The sequence below is a fragment of the Schistocerca piceifrons genome, chromosome 6 (genome assembly GCF_021461385.2).
Source record: "Schistocerca piceifrons isolate TAMUIC-IGC-003096 chromosome 6, iqSchPice1.1, whole genome shotgun sequence".
Taxonomy (NCBI): Eukaryota; Metazoa; Arthropoda; class Insecta; order Orthoptera; family Acrididae; genus Schistocerca; species Schistocerca piceifrons.
Window position 1 is genome coordinate 365,460,046 of NC_060143.1, and position 19,129 is coordinate 365,479,174.

General features: G+C 45.5%; 2 protein-coding genes across 2 annotated transcripts in view; one reads left to right on the forward strand and one right to left on the reverse strand.

Moving 5' to 3' along the window:
• Positions 1–13,958, reverse strand: part of LOC124803072 (dolichol-phosphate mannosyltransferase subunit 1) — a 48,519-nt gene extending 34,561 nt beyond the window's left edge. Inside the window, exon 1 of the mRNA XM_047264201.1 lies at positions 13,616–13,958. Within this exon, the coding sequence (XP_047120157.1) occupies positions 13,616–13,740 (125 nt within the window). The 5' untranslated portion in view covers positions 13,741–13,958. The remainder of the gene's footprint in view (positions 1–13,615) is intronic.
• A 74-nt stretch (positions 13,959–14,032) lies between these two features.
• LOC124803071 (ethanolaminephosphotransferase 1-like) overlaps positions 14,033–19,129 on the forward strand; it is an 89,408-nt gene continuing 84,311 nt past the window's right edge. The window contains exon 1 of the mRNA XM_047264200.1: positions 14,033–14,291. Coding sequence (XP_047120156.1) covers positions 14,223–14,291 — 69 coding nt within the window. The 5' untranslated portion in view covers positions 14,033–14,222. The remainder of the gene's footprint in view (positions 14,292–19,129) is intronic.

Consider the following 19,129-nt stretch of genomic DNA (forward strand, 5'->3'; position numbering starts at 1 on the left):
AGTACCCAAAAAGACGTCTGATCATCCAGACTTGGGAAGGTGACGTATAGCACCCAATGGTCGAGATGTATCTTTCACAACACTCCTGCTTCCATCTTTTGACAAGTTAGAGAACACGGGCACAGAGTTACTTAAAGGCATGAGGTGCTCCAGGGAATATTGCCACTTATGTTGCTGTAGAGCTCGCCGATGGTCCTTAATTGCCTCAGTGACTTCCGGCAACCACCAAGGGACCGCCTTTCGCAGGGGCCACCCTAAAGAGCGAGGAATCACGTTTTCCGCTGCAGTAATGATTGTTGTAGTCACCTGCTCAACCATCACATCTATGTTACCATGTTGGGGAGAGTAAACAGTGACTGCAGAGGCGAAGGTTTCCCAGTCTGCCTTGTTTAAAGACCATATGGACAGTCGTCCGTGGGCCTGACACTGGGGCAGTGACAGGAAGATGGGGATGTGGTCACTACCACACAGGTCGCCATGTGCTCTCCAGTGAATAGATGGGAGAAGCCCTGGGCTGAAAATGGATAAATCAATGGCTGAGTAACTACCACAAGCCACACTGAAATATGTGGTGGCCCCACTATTTAAGAGGCAAGCATCAAACTGAGACAGTAAAGTTTTGATATCTCTGCCTTGGCCAGTAAGCACAGTGCACCCCACAAGGGGTTATGGGCATTAAAATCTCCCAAAGTAGGAAAGGTTTAGGGAGTTGATCAATCAGTGCAGCTAATACATTCAGGGTATCTGGAGGAAGATATACATTGCAGACAGTTATTTCCTGTGTTGTCCTTATTCTGACATCCACAGATTCAAGAGGGGTGTGAAGGGGCACAGTTTCACTACAGCCTGCGTATAGGACATAAACACAAACTCCGCCTGAAACTCTATTATAGTCACTACGGTTCCTGTAGTATTGTTTATAGCCGCAGAGGGCAAGGGTCTGCATTGCCAGGAGCCAGGTTCCCTGGAGGGCAATGCAGAAAGCAGGTGTAAAGCTTAACAGTTGCCGTAGCTCAGCCAGGTGATGGAAAAAACTGCCACAATTCCACTGGAGGATGACGTCATCGTGAGACTGGGAAGGCATGGAACATTCAATGAGGCAGGTTACGCCTCAGGGTCATCTGCTGCCACCGACTTATTGCCAGTCTATATCCATTGTGTCTGAGGGTCCAGCGAGATCTAGGTCCTCAGTGGATGCCAGAGTCTCCACCTTATCTCCACACGCAAAGCTTGTAAGCAGCGGTGGAGTGGGTGCTACTGCTATTTCCTAAGGGTCTTCTTTTGCGACTTTTCTCGCTGCTCCTTGGGTTTCTCTGGCTGGGAGGGCTTCACTGATTCAGTCTCCGGGACTGAAGATGATTGTGAAGCCGTACAACTAGCTGCTTTTGGGCACTTCAACCACTGGCTAGCATTATCTTTCCCATTAGCAGAAACCTGGGAAGGGAGTGAACCAAGGGACCCTTTCCTAGCTAGAGGAGCCAAAGAAGACTTACACTTCTCCAGCTCAGAAGTGGGGACTGATATCCCCGATGGTAGGGGGGCAGTGCTGCCAAGGTAGGTGGTGCGGGAGCAACAGAGGGGGAAGTGCCCCCTCCATCAAGGGGACAGGTGCAGTCTTCTGGCTCTGAGAGCCGACAGGACTTCACAGGGCTACAACTGTTCTCATAGCTTCAGCATATGAGGAATTCAGAGCCACAGGATGTAGGCGCTCATATTTTCTCTTGGCCTCACTGTAGGTCAGTCGGTCCAAGGTGTGGTATTCCATAATTTACCTCTCTTTCTGTAAAAACCTGCAGACTGGCGAGCAAGGTGAATTATGCTCTCTGCTGTTGACACAGGTGGGAGTCGGGGCACATGGATTATTGAGATATGATGGACGTCCACAATCTCGACATAAGATGCTGAAAGTACAGTGGGAAGACATATTGCCGAACTTCCAGCACTTAAAACACCCCATCGGGGGTGGGATATATGGCTTGATGTCACAGCAGTAGACCACCGCCTGGACCTTCTTGGGTACGGTGTCATCCTCAAAGGTCAAGATGAAGGCACTGGTGGTAACCTGACGACAGGGGCTTCCCTCATGGAGTGGGTAGCCACATCACTCCAGATTAGCACAGAGTTCCTCATCAATTTGCAGAATCAGGTCCCTGTGAAAAATCACTCCGTGGTCCTTAATCAGAGACTAGTGAGGGGTAATTGATACTAGTATGTCGCCAAGGCGATTAAAAGCATGAAGGGCTGCAGACTGGGCAGAAGAAGCAGCTTTGATCAACAGGAAACCCAACCACATCTTACTGAGGGATTCCACTTCGCCAAACATGTCCTCAATATTCTCCATAGAAAACAATGGCTTTGAGGCAGTGAATGTGTCCCCATCTATCCTAGTAAGACCAGGTAGCAGGGAAAGTGTTTAAGTCCAAGACAGTGAGCCTAGCCGCCCTCCCTCATCCCAGGATGTAGCCAGAGAAGGGAAGGCTGCAGGGTCATATGACACAGCATTCAATGATTCACTACCATTCAAGAAGACAGACATTTGAGAAAGGTCAGATTTTTGCAGCTTGATACACTTCATGTGCCAAGGATCCACCCTGCTACCACCCACTCAGATTGGACTCTCCCCATGGGCACCACCCAACCACAGCAACAGCCATCTGGCATGGCAGCTGTTGCTGAGAGTTCCGATGCTCCGGCATGACAAGCAACCACTCCTTGGCATACATGGGGAGGGACCAGCTCAGGTATCAATAGTGTGATCCCTGTGTTGTTAGGAGCCTCAGCCAGAGGGGTACATAACAGCCCCGCCACACAGACTGGCTACACGTGCTGGTGACCTAAAGGGGAATCCACACCATAAATGCTAGGGAGGGAGTTGTTCTCCCAATGGCTCACACACAAGTCAAAAATTTAGAAGTGGCTCACACAAAAGTCAAAAATTTAGAAGTGGAGGTCAAACCCCAAGGGTGAATAAAAAATGGCGAAAAGGATCAAATAACAAGCAAGAGGAGCAAAATCGCAAGGAATACAGGGAACAAAGTGGATAACGTAGTTGCTCAGGAAGCAAAGACAGTTGCACTCGCGGTACACGAAAGATCGGGAGAATGAGGACAGGCAAAAGTTAGTAGAGATTCGTGTTGCTGTAAAAAGAGCGATGTGTGAAGCATACAACCACTACCACAGTCAAACCTTCGCAAAAGATCTTGCTGAAAACCCAAGAAAATTCTGGTCTTACGTAAAATCGGTAAGCGGGTCGAAGGCTTCCATCCAGTCACTCACTGATCAGTCTGGCCTGGCAACGGAAGACAGCAAAACGAAAGCTGAAATTTTAAATTTAGCATTTGAGAAATTTTTCACGCAGGAGGATCGTACAAACATACCGCCGTTTGAGTCTTGTACAGTTTCCCATATGAAGGACTTAGTGATAGACGTCCCTGGGGTTGTGAAGCAGCTGAATGGGTTGAAAATAAATAAATCACCAGGTCTTGATGGGATTCCAATTCGGTTTTACAGAGAGTATTGGCTCCTTACTTAGCTTGCATTTAACGCAAATCTCTTGCCCAATGTAAAGTCCCAAGTGACTGGAAAAAAGCGCAATTGACGCCTGTATATAAGAAGGGTAGAAGGACGGATCCTCAAAATTACAGACTAATATCCTTAACATCGGTTTGTTGCAGGATTCTCGAACATATTCTCAGTTTGAATATAATGAATTTCCTTGAGACAGAGAAGTTGCTGCCCATGCATCAGCATGGCTTTAGAAAGTATTGCTCCTGCAAAACACAACTCGCCCTTTTTTCACATGATATCTTGCAAACCATGGATGAAGGGTATGAGACGGATGCCATATTCCTTGACTTCCGGAAAGCGTTTGACTCGGTGCCCCACTGCAGACTCCTAACTGAGGTACGAGCATATGGGATTGGTTCCCAAATATGTGAGTAGCTCCAAGACTTCTTAAGTAATAGAACCCAGTACGTTGTCCTCGATGGTGAGTGTTCATTGGAGGTGAGGGTATCATCTGGAGTGCCCCAGGGAAGCGTGGTAGGTCCGCTGTTGTTTTCTATCTACATAAATGATCTTTTGGATAGGGTGGATAGCAATGTGTGGCTGTTTGCTGATGATGCTGTGGTTTACGGCAAGGTGTCGTCGTCGAGTGACTGTAGGAGGATACAAGATGACTTGGACAGGATTTGTGATTGGTGTAAAGAATGGCAGCTAACTCTAAATATAGATAAATGTAAATTAATGCAGATGAATAGGAAAAAGAATCCCGTAATGTTTCAATACTCCATTAGTAGTGTTGCGCTTGACACAGTCACGTCATTTAAATATTTGGGCCTAACATTGCAGAGCGATATGAAGTGGGGCAAGCATGTAATGGCAGTTGTGGGGAAGACGGATAGTCGTCTTTGGTTCATTGGTAGAATTTTGGGAAGATGTGGTTCATCTGTAAAGGAGAACACTTATAAAACATTAATACGACCTATTCTTGAGTACTGCTCGAGCGTTTGGGATCCCTATCAGGTCAGATTGAGGGAGGACATAGAAGCAATTCAGAGGGGGGCTGCTAGATTTGTTACTGGTAGGTTGGATCATCACGCGAGTGTTAAGGAAATGCTTTAGGAACTTGGGTGGGAGTCTCTGGAGGAAAGGAGGCATTCTTTTCATGAATCGCTACTGAAGAAACTTAGAGAACCAGCATTTGAGGCTGACTGCAGTACAATTTTACTGCCGCCAACTTATATTTCGCGGAAAGACCACAAAGATAAGATAAGGGAGATTAGGGCTCGTACAGAGGCATATAGGCAGTCATTTTTCCCTCGTTCTGTTTGGGAGTGGAACAGGGAGACAAGATGCTTGTTGTGGTACGAGGTACCCTCCACCACGCACCGTATGGTGGATTGCGGAGTATGTATATGTATGTAGATGTAGACATAAATAAAAAACACTGAGAGAGGGGAAGGAGCGGACAGCATGGAAGGAGCCAGGATGGTGATGGAGGGGGACGGTGAAGGAAACGCAGCCCGGGTCGGAAGAGTGGGCTGCAATAGCTCGAGTTCCCATGTGTGCCATGCGTGAACTCACGAAAGAAGCGCAAGCCCCCTGGCGAGTTGATGCCGTGTTTCTTGACCCTTGACTTCAGGAAGCCAGCTGACGCTGGCCAACAATGGAATAAAACTGAAAGATGGAAAGGTAATTTCAGGACTGGTCCCCCTGGACATTTGCAGGTGATGCTATTGTCTATTAAACGGTAGGAATGCCAGAAGACTAGTGGACTGCAAAGAACTGACCAATGGAGCAGTAAGTGGCAGTTGACCCCTGAACATAAATAAACGTAACATGTTGCACATACAGAGAAGAAGAAATTCACTACTGCACAGATACACTACAGACTGCTGGAAATTACCATAAAGTACCTAGCTGTAATCATCCAGAGTGACCTAAAGTGGAATGACCACATAATACAAACAGCAGCAAAAGCAGATGCTAGGCGGAGATCCACAGGAAAAATCTTAAAGAAATGTAATTTATCAACGAAAGAAGTGGCTTACAAAACACATGTTCAGCTGATTCTAGAGTATTGCTCATCAGCCTGGGACACTTACCAGATTGCATTAACACACAAGACTGGAATTTGTGAGTCAATACCGCAACTGAATGTCTTCAGAGTACTAAACTGGCCTTTTCAGATTAATCACTTATTATGTTTCATCAGGATGTTGGCCTATACAGCATGAGAAGTCTGAAAGCAAACACCATGGAACAATCATCTGAAGGGTCCAGACCAGAGCAGGGACATTATGGAATGTTTTTGTGGCGTTCCCTGGGCGATCTCGTCATTCTGTATGTCACAATAGATCAACACAAGCACGCATCTATCCTCCTGTGCCTACAACTATGTTGGCCTCTTGCACTTATTGTGGATCTCTTGTCTGGCCCCAAGTCCCAAGCCACTGGAAAAAAGCACAGGTGACTCATGTATATAGAAAGGGCAAAGAACGGACAGGTCAACCGAAGCGTCCAAATCCCACCGTCGGCTTTGACCCGTGACATAATGCTGTTGTTGTGTGTGACATCACGGCGGCGCGGAATTTAGTTTGTGAGGTCCGCCCTGGTAGCTGAGTGGTCAGTGTGACAGACTGTCAATCCTAAGGGCCCGGGTTCGATTCCCGGTTGGGTCGGAGATTTTCTCCGCTCAGGGACTGGGTGTTGTGTTGTCCTAATCATCATCATTTCATCCCCATCGACGCGCAGGTCGCCGAAGTGGCGTCAAATTGAAAGACCTGCACCAGGCGAACGGTCTACCCGACGGGAGGCCCTAGCCACACGACATTTCCATTTTTTTAGTTTGTGAGAGTGGCTTGTTTGTAGGTGTCGTTTTGATGTGATCAGTGGTATTCTCTGGAGGTGTGTTAGGTGATGTTTTTGGTTTAGTTTGCGTGCATTGCATGTTTATAGGTGGCGTATTGTTGCGGTCGGTGGTTCTCTCTGGTGGTGTGTTTATGGGTAGCGTGTTACGTGGCATATGGGGTGTGGTGTCACTGCCAGACACCACACTTGCTAGGTGGTAGCCTTTAAGTCGGCCGCAGTCCATTAGTATACGTCGGACCCGCGTGTCGCCACTGTCAGTGATTGCAGACCGAGCGCCACCACACGGCAGGTCTAGAGAGACGTCCTAGCACTCGCCCCAGTTGTACAGCTGACTTTGCTCAGGAATCATTTGAAACTTCGCCAGCCGTGTGTCACATTAACCGGCCCGCCGGGAGAGCTGCACGGAACGGTAAACAGCCCTCGCGCCCGTCCGCGCAGCTGCTGCCAAGCTCTCCGCTACGTTTGCCGCGCAAGCAAGCAAATGCAGTGCTAAAGTCATGCCCGGGTAAATATTTTTCGAAGTTGGACCTAGTAGATGCGTACTTGCAAATACCGGAGGACGAAGAATCCCAGCGAGTTTTGGTGGTTAACACGCTTATTGGTTTGTATAGATTCAAAAGACTGCCATTCGGGTGTGCATCTGCCCCTGCATTGTTTCAGCAATATCTGCAAACTGTTTGTGCGTCAGTCCCTACTGCAGCGAACTATCTGGACGATATTGTGATCTCCGGAAAGACAGAAGAAGAACATCTAGCCAATCTCCGAACATTATTTCAGGTCTTGCGACAAAATGATCTTCGCTTGCGAAAGGACAAATGTTTGTTTTTTGCTCGTGACTTACCCTATCTGGGACATGTAATCAATGCCCAAGGCACACATCCCAGTCCAGAGCACCTCCGTGCCATACAAAACTTGCCTTCGCTGCAGAATTTGACGCAGCTACAGAGTGTGCTGGGAAAAATTAATTATTACAACAGACATGTGCGCCACGCCTCTTCCATTTCAGTTCCGCTTCATCGCTTACGCCGTAAAGGTGTTCCGCTCGTCTGGATGACGGAATGCGAACGCGCCTTTCGCCAGTTGAAATCGGCGTTGCTTTCCAATACTTGTCTTACGCCATTCGATCCCCAGAAACCCCTTTTGTTGATGGTAGATGCATTTGCGATCGGTGCTGTGCTTGCGCACAAAGATGGATCGCATGATCGCCCTATTGCCTTTGCGTCCAAATTGCTCTCGTCTGTGCAAAGAAATTCTTCCCGGGTAGAGAAAAAAGCATTGGCTCTCGTATTTGGTGTTACTAAGTTTCATGATTTCTTGTATGGTCATCACTTTACCATCATCACAGACCACAAACCTTTGACATCGCTTTTTCATCTGAACAAGCCTGTACCTCCACGTACAGCGCAGAAATTCATTCGCTGGTCTATTTTCCTCTCACAGTACCGCTACGATATCTTGTATCGGTCCACTGCTAAGCACGGAAACGCCGATGCGTTGTCCCATTTGCCTGTTGCTGAGGATAGAGCATTCGATTCTTCCGAACTTGCTTGCATGTTCATTGATGCGGAAACCGATGACGTGGTCGAATCGTTTCCGAATGATTTTCGTCGTGTAGCTACAGCCACAGCTCCTGACCCTGTCCTTGCTACCGTTTTGCGTTTTGTTGCTACGCAATGGCCCTTGTCAAAGTCACGGATCGCGGATCCGTTGGTTCGCCGATTTTTTGCTCACAAGGAGAGACTTTTTGTTCGACGTGGTGTTTTGCTGTTGCGTTCTGATAATGATCAGTCCCGGATCGTGGTCCCACGTTCATTACAGTCCTCTGTCTTACGGCTTCTCCACCAAGGACATTGGGGTATAGTGCGAACGAAACAACTTGCTCTTCAGCACTGTACTTGGTTCGGAATCGATGCTGCGATTATGAATATGTGCTCTTCTTGCATGGCGTGTGCCGAACAACAATCCGCACCGCCGTGGAAATTCTTTGCATGGCCGAAAGCCACTTCCCCTTGGCAACGCATACACATCGATTTTGCTGGTCCATTCTGGAATGCTCGATGGTTGGTTGTGGTAGATTCATTCAGTAATTTTCCTTTTGTTGTCCGGATGTCTTCCACGACGTCATCTGCCACCATCCAAGCGTTATCTGCTATCTTTTGCATTGAAGGTCTACCGCAGACTCTTGTTTCTGACAATGGCCCACAATTCATGTCCGCAGAATTTCAGTCATTCTGCAAGGCCAATGGTATTCAACATCTGACATCCGCGCCGTTTTCGCCTCAGTCAAACGGTGCTGCTGAACGATTGGTCCGGACTTTCAAGTCACAAATGTTGAAGTTGAAAGAGTCGCATTCTCGGGAGGCCGCGTTATTGCTCTTTTTGTCCGCGTATCGCTCTCAGCCCCGAGATGGTCGCTCGCCGGCTGAGTTGTTGCACGGTCGTCCTCATCGAACCTTGATGTCTTTGCTGCATCCGCTGCATCAGGCTCCTGTGCAGCGGCAGACGCCTGCTTTTGCTCCAGGTGACGTTGTATACTATCACAACTATCGAGGTTCACGGCGTTGGCTCGCAGGGCGCATTCTTCGCTGCCTCGGCCGCGCTACGTATCTGGTTTTGGGGGCCTCTGGTGAGATGCGTCGGCATCTCAATCAGCTGCGCCTCTGTCGTCGCACGGGTTCTGCCGCTCCCCGTCTGCTTTCAGCGACGGTGCCGTCCGGTCAGCGCCCTGGGGACCCATCTAATGGCTTGCCTCATCCCCAGGTGTTACCGACGCTGCCTTCCATTTTGCCCCATGGCGACGCCCGCAGTGGACGCTTCGCTGCAACCGCCGGGCGCCTCCCTGGGTCGCACGCCGCCGATCGCTTCCCGTGACCAGCTGTCATCCAACATGGACCTCTTGCCCGCTCCGGACCAGATGTCGTCTTCGCCCGTCGGGTGCCCTGTTCTGATGGAGGTCGACCCTTCGGCCCCTCCTGTCTCTCTACGGGCGCATACACCGCATGTTGGCGTGCACCCTGGACTAGGTTTTCAGGCGTTTCCTAGCTCCCCTCGGACCGAATGGCAGGGTGCGGGTGGCACAGCCTCGCCTGTTGTTAGGCTCCCCACCTTGTTGTATACGTCAACATGGGGTCCTCCCCATGGCGGGCGGAAGCCTTATAACACAACCGTACGCCGATTTGCAGGGGAGGAATGTGGTGTCACCGCCAGACACCACACTTGCTAGGTGGTAGCCTTTAAATCGGCCGCGGTCCATTAGTATACGTCGGACCCGTGTGTCGCTACTGTCAGTGATTGCAGACCGAGTGCCACCACACGGCAGGTCTAGAGGTCGTCCTAGCACTCGCCCCAGTTGTACAGCTGACTTTGCTAGGAAAGGTTCACTGACAAATTCGCTCTCATTTGCCGAGACGACAGTTAGCATAGCCTTCAGCTACGTCATTTGCTACGACGTAGCAAGGTGCCATTACCAGTTTGTATTGAGATTATTATTGATGTATCAACAAGAGCGATGTACACCAATTATGGATTAAAGTTAAGTATTACATCAACTACGTACTTTATTTGCTACTATTAATTCCCTTAACTGTTCCAGACCTCGTGCCAGCCTGCGTGAGCTTAAGCGCGTGCCTTTCGGATTCCTCTCATAGTGACTTGGCTGTCTTGCCAAGTCACAACATGGGGTTCATTTGCATGATAGCATTGCACATGTGTGGTATCGGGACTGTGCTTTCAGCGGAATATTTTTCAGTGAGTTAACAATTTTAGTTTTGTTATTTCGACGTTATTGTAATTTTTTTCTGTTCGTCGCATGTGAATTTTGGCAAATTGCTTTTTTTATGTCTTTGGTAGGTATGGAATAGACTGACAAGGTCAACAGTTTTTGGTTGTCGGCGATGATGGGGGACAGTGCATTGTCTCTAATAAAATTTCTTCAACTATTCGGATTTTTGGATGAAGTTGCGAAGTGTTCAGTATGTCGTGAAGAAATGAGGCTTACTAAAGTTCCGGCGTCTCGGACCAAGTACGGCTGTATGTGGAGATGTAAGGATAACAGGTCAAGGGAAGTGCTCGATTCCAATTTTGTTGGTTTTTAGTGCTTTTTAAAGTAGTGATGATTGTGGACGTGGTTGTAGTTTTCGGTTTTATGATTTGGTATCGGTAGTTTCTGTTGACCTATTTAGGTCAAGGGAAGTGTTTGATTCCAATTTGTGGAATCGGGAGCTGCTGTTGAGCTATATAGGTCAAGGGAAGCGTTATTTGTGGGATCGGGAGCTGATGTTGAGCTATATAGGTCAAGGGATGTGTTTGATTCAAAAATGGCTCTGAGCACTATGAAACTTAACATCTGTGGTCATCAGTCGCCTAGAACTACTTAAACCTAACTAACCTAAGGATGTCACACACATCCACGCCCGAGGCAGGATTCGAACCTGCGACCGTAGCGGTCACGCGGTTCCGGACTGGAGCGCCTAGAACCGCACGACCACACCGGCCAGCTGTGTTCGATTCCAATTTGTGGGATCGGGAGCTGCTGTTGAGCTATACAGGTCAAGGGAAGTGTCCGAATCCAGAGGATATTGTGTTTAGTGGAATTTGGGGAGTTTTGTGTTGTCACTTTTTCATTGTTTTGTGTAGTTTGGTATGGTGGTGTGTGTCTAAATTTGCTTAGATTTACTTTGTCCCCACCCAAGAACCCCCAACTTCCCACACTTGTCCCATTAGTTTCATTAGGTTTTTTGTGGAATGTGTGTGTGTTGGTTTTTCAATGCATTTTCGTGTTTGTGGTCATGTTTATGTAATGACGTCATAGGCACCATGTTGGAGTCATAGTTATGGTCATTTACACCATATTTGTGATGTCATCATGGGTCAAAGCAGACACGTGGAATCGGACGCTTCTGTATTTCCGAACGGACCCACAAAATTACAGACCAATGTCCTTAATATATTCTGAGTTTGAATATGATATATTTGCTTGAGACACAAAAAAGTATACCTACAAATCTGTGTTGTTTTAGAAAGCACTGCTCATGTGAAACTCAGCTTGCCCTTTTCTCACGTGATATACTGTGAACTATGGGTGAAGGGCACCTGGTGGATCCCACATTCCTAGAGTTCTGAAAAGCATTTGACACGGTACGCCACTGGAGACTTAACAAAGGGTTGGTTATATGGAATAGGTTCCCAGATATGCGAGTGACTCAAAGACTTCTTAAGTAATAGAAACCAGTAGGTTGTCTTTGACAGTGAGAGTTCATCAGAGACTACAGTACGTCAGGTGCTACAGGGAAGTATGATAGGATCACTATTATTCTCTACACACACAAATGATTCGGTGGACAAGGTAGGCAGCAATCTGTTGTTGTTTGCTGATAATGCTGTGGTGTATTGGACAGTGTTGAGGATGAGTACCGTAGGATGATACAAGATGACTTACACAAAATTTCTAGTTGGTATGATGAGTAGCACATGGCTCTAAATGTAGAAAAATATAAGTTAATGAAAATGAGTTAGAAAAACAAACCCATAATGTTCAGATGCAGCATTAGTAGTGTCCTGCTCAACACTGTCACATCATTTAAATATCTGAGTATAATGTTGCAAAGCGAATGAGCATGTGAGGATTTTTATAGGGAAGGTGCATGGCCGACTTCAGTTTATTGAGAGAATATTTAGGTAAGTGTGGTTCACCCGTAAAGGACCACATACAGGGTGCTGCTGTGACCTGTTCTTGAGTACTGCTTAAGCACCAGGTCAGATTAATGGAAGACGTTAAAACAAAAGATTTAAACCTAATCAAGAATCTGGGGGACCACTTTGGTGGGCTGTTCATGCCACAGGTTATCAACCAAGAAACCTAGCACATCTGGCCCCAACTGAAATCAGCATGGCTCAAAATCCCTGTTGGTACCTTCCAGAACCTCCTTGACTCTTCCTACAGGTTTTGCAGTTGTCCACGCTGCAAAAGATGGTTATTCAGGATTTTGATAGGTGGTCACATTAATGTGACTGGACAGTTTAATAGACATGGACCTAAGCAGAGGGCATATAAAATGCAGACTGACTATAATAAGAAAAGTGTTTCTGTAAAAGATAATTATTTTCACATCTAATGCAAATTTAAGTGTTAAGAAGCAGATTTACACTATGGGTGATACAGGGTACAGACAAGAAGAGAACAGATGCTTATGACATTTGGCACTACAGAAGTATAGCTAAAGATTAGATGCATAGATTAAATAACTGATGAAGAGGTATTGAAATAAATTGGCAAGAAGAGAAATTTATGGCACAATGTGGCTAAAAGAAGGGATTAATCAACAGGACTAGTCTGAACAATTAAGGAATAGTGGATTTGGCAATGGAGGTAAGTATGGGTGGAAAAACTGAAAGTGAGATGCTTGGATAATGTAAACAGTAGATGCAGTTTATAGGTTGCAATCATTAGAAAGATACAAAGAGACTTGCACATAATAAACTAGCAGGGAGCATACCATCGAACCGGGCTTCTCAGTGAAGAGCATAACAATGCCTAATCGCAATATTAAAAAAATAAATAAATAAATTTGGTCAAACGATGAAAGAATAAAAAAATAATAAAAAATAAATAAAAACAATAAAGCGGCATGCAATGACATTTGAAATTTCCAGACTACTTTAATAACATAAGTTGCAAACGTTCAGATCAATAAGAGAGCATGCAAGTGCAAAACTGTCAAACTGATGGTAAATCAAGCTTCAGCATTTTCAAATTACATTCTGTAGCTTACACTGAGAGCTATATCTCCATTACATGCATTTCCATCTCACACATGATAAGACGGATGCCCTACTGAACAAAAAGAACTGTGCATCTAGCCTCAAGACAGAGGACAAAGAACACATCCCAGAGTCCAACATTATTGCTGTTAGTGGGTTGCAAAATCATAGCCCTGAAATGTGAGTAAAACTGTTTCATTTCTATAGAATTCACAACCCTCTTTCTCACCCCACTAGTGAGTGAGTGATCGTGGGATTTTCAGTGAATGCGGTTTGTGTATTCTATCTAAAGCCTCACACTGGACGTAAGTCTTTAGAAAAGAGCAATAATTAATTTCTGGAACGTAAAATGTTTCACGGTATAATACTTTCTTAGATAATATCGAGGCATTGGAAATGACTCCTACGCCAATGTTTCTGAGTCGGTGTACGTGGCGCACTCTGATGCGTTTCCAAGAATAATGTCCGCTATATTAAGTCTCACCTTTTATCCATAAACCGCACAATCAACCAGATAATAATTGGTAAATTCTCCCGCTCATTGTACGTTGGTAGCAATATCGAGTATTTGTCAATAGTCCGAACACTCTCTGCTGCCTCACCACCCATTACGAACTGTCTCCACTTCCCGCTGTTGTGTACATAACACTCTTGTCTGCTGTTGACGTGTCAGAGATTGAAGTGCAACTCTGCAAATGATGATATGTAATTTCCGCCTTGTGCGATGATATTGTAAAAAAAACAGTAATGTGTCCCGTTAATGGCCTATTCGAAAAGCAATTCTGAGATATTTCACGTTCACTTGTAACGATTAACAATTCGATAAGAATGTGGCGTCTGCTACGTCATAGGTTTTGCTACGCCTTTGAAGTGCTTTGAGCAGTAGTGCGGGAAGGGTGTTTTTTTCTTTGATGTGTACAGGAGAGCACATGAAAACATGAATTAGCGTAATTGGGTTAAGGTGACAAAGCATTACGTTTTCTTGAAGAAAAGGATGACAGCCAGGCGGAAGTTCCGATAGCAAAATAAATTTGCCGGTTTGTTTACGTTGAAAAATTTAAGTGTTACTGCTCATCCGCGTATGAATCACAATGAAATGTATAAAAATGGATATGCAGTATTTAACACAAGAACATTTGCAAGGATTCGAGACATACAAGGTGAGTCTGGAACTTTGACACGTTGTAGATACGAGAGAATTAATATCCTGTTAAGTATATGTTTATGTACACTCAGGCACGTCCTACCGTCCCTAAAGAGACATTTCTATTTTCAGTCAGTAAATGTAAATATTGCCTTATTTTTGCCCTTCTCCGCTAGCTCTCCCCCCTTCCTCCTAATAATTAAACTGTCAACCACAGTTAACACTATCGTACGTTAATGTGTCACTGTAAATGTAAACTGTCTGCCCTCAAGATAATTCTTGCTGGTCTGAAGCTAATATTTTATTCGTACCGATCTTGACATCTTTACAGAGTTGCAAAAGTCATATTTTAAGTGCGATAGATGAGCGCTGCACTGTTACATGTTTATGAAATGTATGCTCACCCTCACCCAACTGCCAAATTGAAATGACTCATTTAACCACTGCTATGTGGGAAGTGTGTGCTGCAGATTGGTTATTAAGTCCTATATAATAGTATGCAACTTAAAATGCTTCATCCCAGGAACTCTTTTCATTCACTAACACATTTTTTTTCGTAGATATGTTGTGTATGCTGACAGCAAACAGAAGTAAACAACTGTCAATACATGCTGTTGCATTATGCAGTCTGCTGTAATAGGAGTCTCACCTATACTGCTAATACAGAATCAAACTGTCTCAGTTCTGGCATTGTCATTATGCATTCATACTGTTCTTCACATTATAACTGTGCATTGTTTTAATATGCGGTAACACCACATTGGTTAATAATGTATGCTATGCTGCATCCTTGACTCACGCAATGAAGTTGCTTCATCATTTCATATGATTGTTGATGGCTGCTTTTATGCACATTTATATTTCACAAGTTGTCTAACAGTGTGTGGTAGGTGAACCTCATCCCTACATCTGCATACATACTCCACAAGCCACCATACATTACATGGTGGAGGATTCCTTGTATTGCTGCTAGTAATTCCTTTACTTGTACCACTTGCAAATCAAATGAGGAAAGAACAGTTGTTTATATGCTTCTGTATGAGCCCTAAGTTGAATTGTTGTTCAGTCTGTTGTAAATGCTGGTTTCTAAACTTTCTCAATAGTGTGTTGTGAAAAGAATGTATTATTCCGTACTTGAGTTTCCATGTGAGTTTATGGATCATTTCTATAGCCCTAATATTTGCCTGTTGATCAAATCTACCAGTAATGTAGCAGCACATATCTCAATTGCTTCGATATCTTCTTTTAATATGACAGCTAGGTGGCGCACTAGTTAATGCACTGGACTCGCATTCATGATGACAATAGTTCTAATCCACTTCTGGCCACTCTGATTTAGGTTTTCTGTGATTTCGCTAAATTGTTCATGGAAAAAGCTGTGATGGTTTCTTTGAAAGGGCACAACCGATTTTCTTCCCTGTCGTTGAAACAATCCAAGCTTGTGCTGCGTCTCTAATGATGTCAATTTGATTGGGCACTAAATCCTAATCTTCATCCCATTTTTCCCTTAATATGACCAGGTGGGGATCCCAAACACTGGAGCAGTACTCAAGAACGTGCCACACAAGTATTCTGTATGTGATCTTCTTTATGGATGAGCTATTCTGTTCTAGAATTATCCCAGTAAACAGAGGTAGACCATTCACGTAAGTTTCCACTGGAGGTGCTCAGGATTGTTAGTGCTACCTATCCACATTAACTTACACTACTGGTCAAAAGTTTTCAGTCACTGTTACAAACTATACACTTCATTTCATTGTAGCCTACAAACTAAATGGACCAACAAAATAAATCTTTTCTCTCTCTATCACTGAATACAATATGGTTTAGATTTTAGCCTCTTCAAAGCATCCACTGTTTGCCCTCAGAGCTGATCCACAAACTCTTGACATTTTCGAGATAAGATTTTGTAATTTTTTTGCAAATGTTGCAGTCCAACAAATCTGTAAAATGTTCCGTAGATCTTCAACATTAGATGACCTCAGTTTTCTGACCTCCAGTCAAATTCATCCCATAAGAGTTCAATAGTATTTAAGTCAGGTGACTGACTTGAACAAATCATATTCTTCAATTCCCCACATCTCTCTTTTCTGTTGACGTACTCTCTGTACAATTTAGAACCAGACTGCTGCAGAACAAACCCACAACCAATAACTCTCTTGAAACTTCCTGGCAGATTAAAACTGTGTGCACGACCGAGACTCGAACTCAGGACCTTTGCCTTTCGCGGGCAAGTGCTCTACCATCTGAGCTACCGAAGCACGACTCACACCCGGTACTCACAGCTTTACTTCTGCCAGTATCTCATCTCCTACCTTCCAAACTTTACAGACGCTCTCTGACACATGCTCCCCGTAAGACCCACATTCACAACTTGCTGTCCACACACTACATTTGTAGTGCCCCTGCCCACTATACTCATTACTCACAGCAGTCAGACTACTGATTCCCGTAAGATTTCGGGCAATGTGAGTGCATCCGCACTGAAGAAAATCATTGGCCGGTAAGCCTTATCTATATGAAGATGATGTGTCATGTCAGACATGTCCAAAAGCACAGAACCATACCACGGGCTCAACAAAGTTCATATGTTTGATTTTGGACAGACAGAGGTGTCATGCCATACAAAAGAGTTGTAGGACTCTACCATCAAAAAGGCAGTGGAAATATGGGTTCATGATGATCTTGTCAACCGGGATAGCAGTTTCCAGCTGAGCTCTGCATGGGATGTTGCTTGCCCCCAAGGGGCTCGCCGCTCTTTGGTGGGTTCGTGCTTGGCTACCTCAGGGTCCCAGCCTTTGCAGCATCTTTTCCCTTCCATGCTGTATGTCTGTCCTCTTGCTATTCTTTTTCCCCTCCATTGGGGAACATGTCTGGGATGTTGTCGGATCAGTCGCCGATATCAGAACAATCTCTCCACTGTCTTTTGTTCCTGCTTTCTCTCTCTCTCTCTCTTTTTTCCTTCGCTTCGGCATTTGAGGTTCCCCTTTTTCTTCTTCCTCTCTGTGTGCTTCTGAAGGCCAGCCCACACGTCTGATGCGTAACAGGTGACAGGGTAAAGTGTAATTCCCAGTCCCTGGTTGACAGGTAGAGTTCGCAGATTCCTCCCGGTAAAGGCCAGGTCCAGGGAGGGGCGATTGCCTGAGCTACTACCTTCCTAAATTGCCAATTGGTCCCTCTGTCAGGTGTTTGGGAGGAGTGACCTGAGGTGTGAACAGTCACGTAAGGTGGGTACGTCCCCTACTGAGAGTGGGATGCCCCCAGCTGGAAGGAGTGCACTGTCAGAGGTGCTGCAATCATGGAGGATTTTCTCACAATGAGCCAATTGTCTTTTTCACTGTCAACGTCTACTAAACGTAAACGGAATGAGGCTAATGATTCAAAGACCCTCCCAGCTGCACCACAGTTCCTTGTTGTTTCGCATACTGAAGATGGTCAGTCCCTTGCTATGGTAAATCTGTTTATTATTCAGGAAGGTGGTGACACAATTTCATTATTTACTAAATTGCACTTTGGTTTTGGAGACTATTTCTGATTCTCACAGGAGGACGATGGTTCAATCCTGCATCCGGCCATCCTGATTAAGGTTTTCTGTGATTTCCCTAAATCTCCCCAGGCAAATGCCGGGATGGTTCCTTTTGAAGGGCACGGCCGACTTCCTTCGCCGTCCTTTCCTATTCCGATGAGACCGATGACCTCGCTGTCTGGTCTCCTTCCCCAAACAACCCTACCCTCTGATTCTCAAACACATCAACTGCGTGTAGCTTGGCTCCTCCACAGCTCTCCTGTTTGTGTTGAGGTCCATCAAACACAGAATTCTTACTTTCAGACTCCACTCACACCTGTTCCCATTTGGACCTATCCTTCTGCACTGCCCAACTTGCCCATTATCTCGAGTGGTCTTTTCTCTCTGACACATACTCGAGCAACCATTTCCCGTGTGCCGTACAATTGCTGACTCTTACCCCACCTATGTGCACTCCCAAATTGGAGCTATCTAAGGCCGACTGGAGACCTTACTCCTCCCTGGTGAACTATGACGAACAGTGTTTCCCCATTTTAAATGACTAGGTACAATATCTTACAAATGTTATTTGTACTGCTGCAGAGTGTTCCATTCCTCGCACTTCCTCTTTACCATTCCATGTCCAGGTCCCTTGGTGGACTGTGGTGTGCATGGAGATGTGCTCTCTGCTTGTTTAACCATAGTTCTACAATGGCAAACTGCGTAAGTTACAAATAGTTGCATGCACATCACGTTCTTTGGGATATCAGGAAAGCTGCCTGGATTTCCTTTACTTGTTCTTTTTACAGTTCCACTCCCTCTTCCGTCGTGCGGGCCACCCTCCAATGGCTGCCTGGGTCCAAGGTCTATTCCCCAATTTCCGGCCTGACAGTAGACGATGATATAGTGAACCCTACTGTTATCTTGAACACCTTGGGCAGCTATTTTGTGGAGATTTCAAGCTCCACCCACTATCACACTGCCTTCCTCCGTTAGAAATGAGTGGAGGAGACTTAGGCGATACCCTTCTCTTCTCAGAATCGTGAGTGCTACAATGCCACTTTTACTATGAGGGAGCTAGATCATGCTCTCACTTCATCCCAATCCTCCGCCCCAGGGCTGAACAGTGTTCACATTCAGATGTTGCAGAACCTTTCTCTTGCGGGCAAGCACTTTCTCCTTCATACTGATATGCACAGTCTCATCTGGGTATAGGTCATATTTCCCAGATATTGACGCGAAGCCAGTCATACTCATACCCAAGCCTAGGAAGAACCTCATTTCTTTTACTAGCTATGTTTGTAAGGCGATGGAACGTATGATCCATGCACGGCTTGTATGGTGCCTCA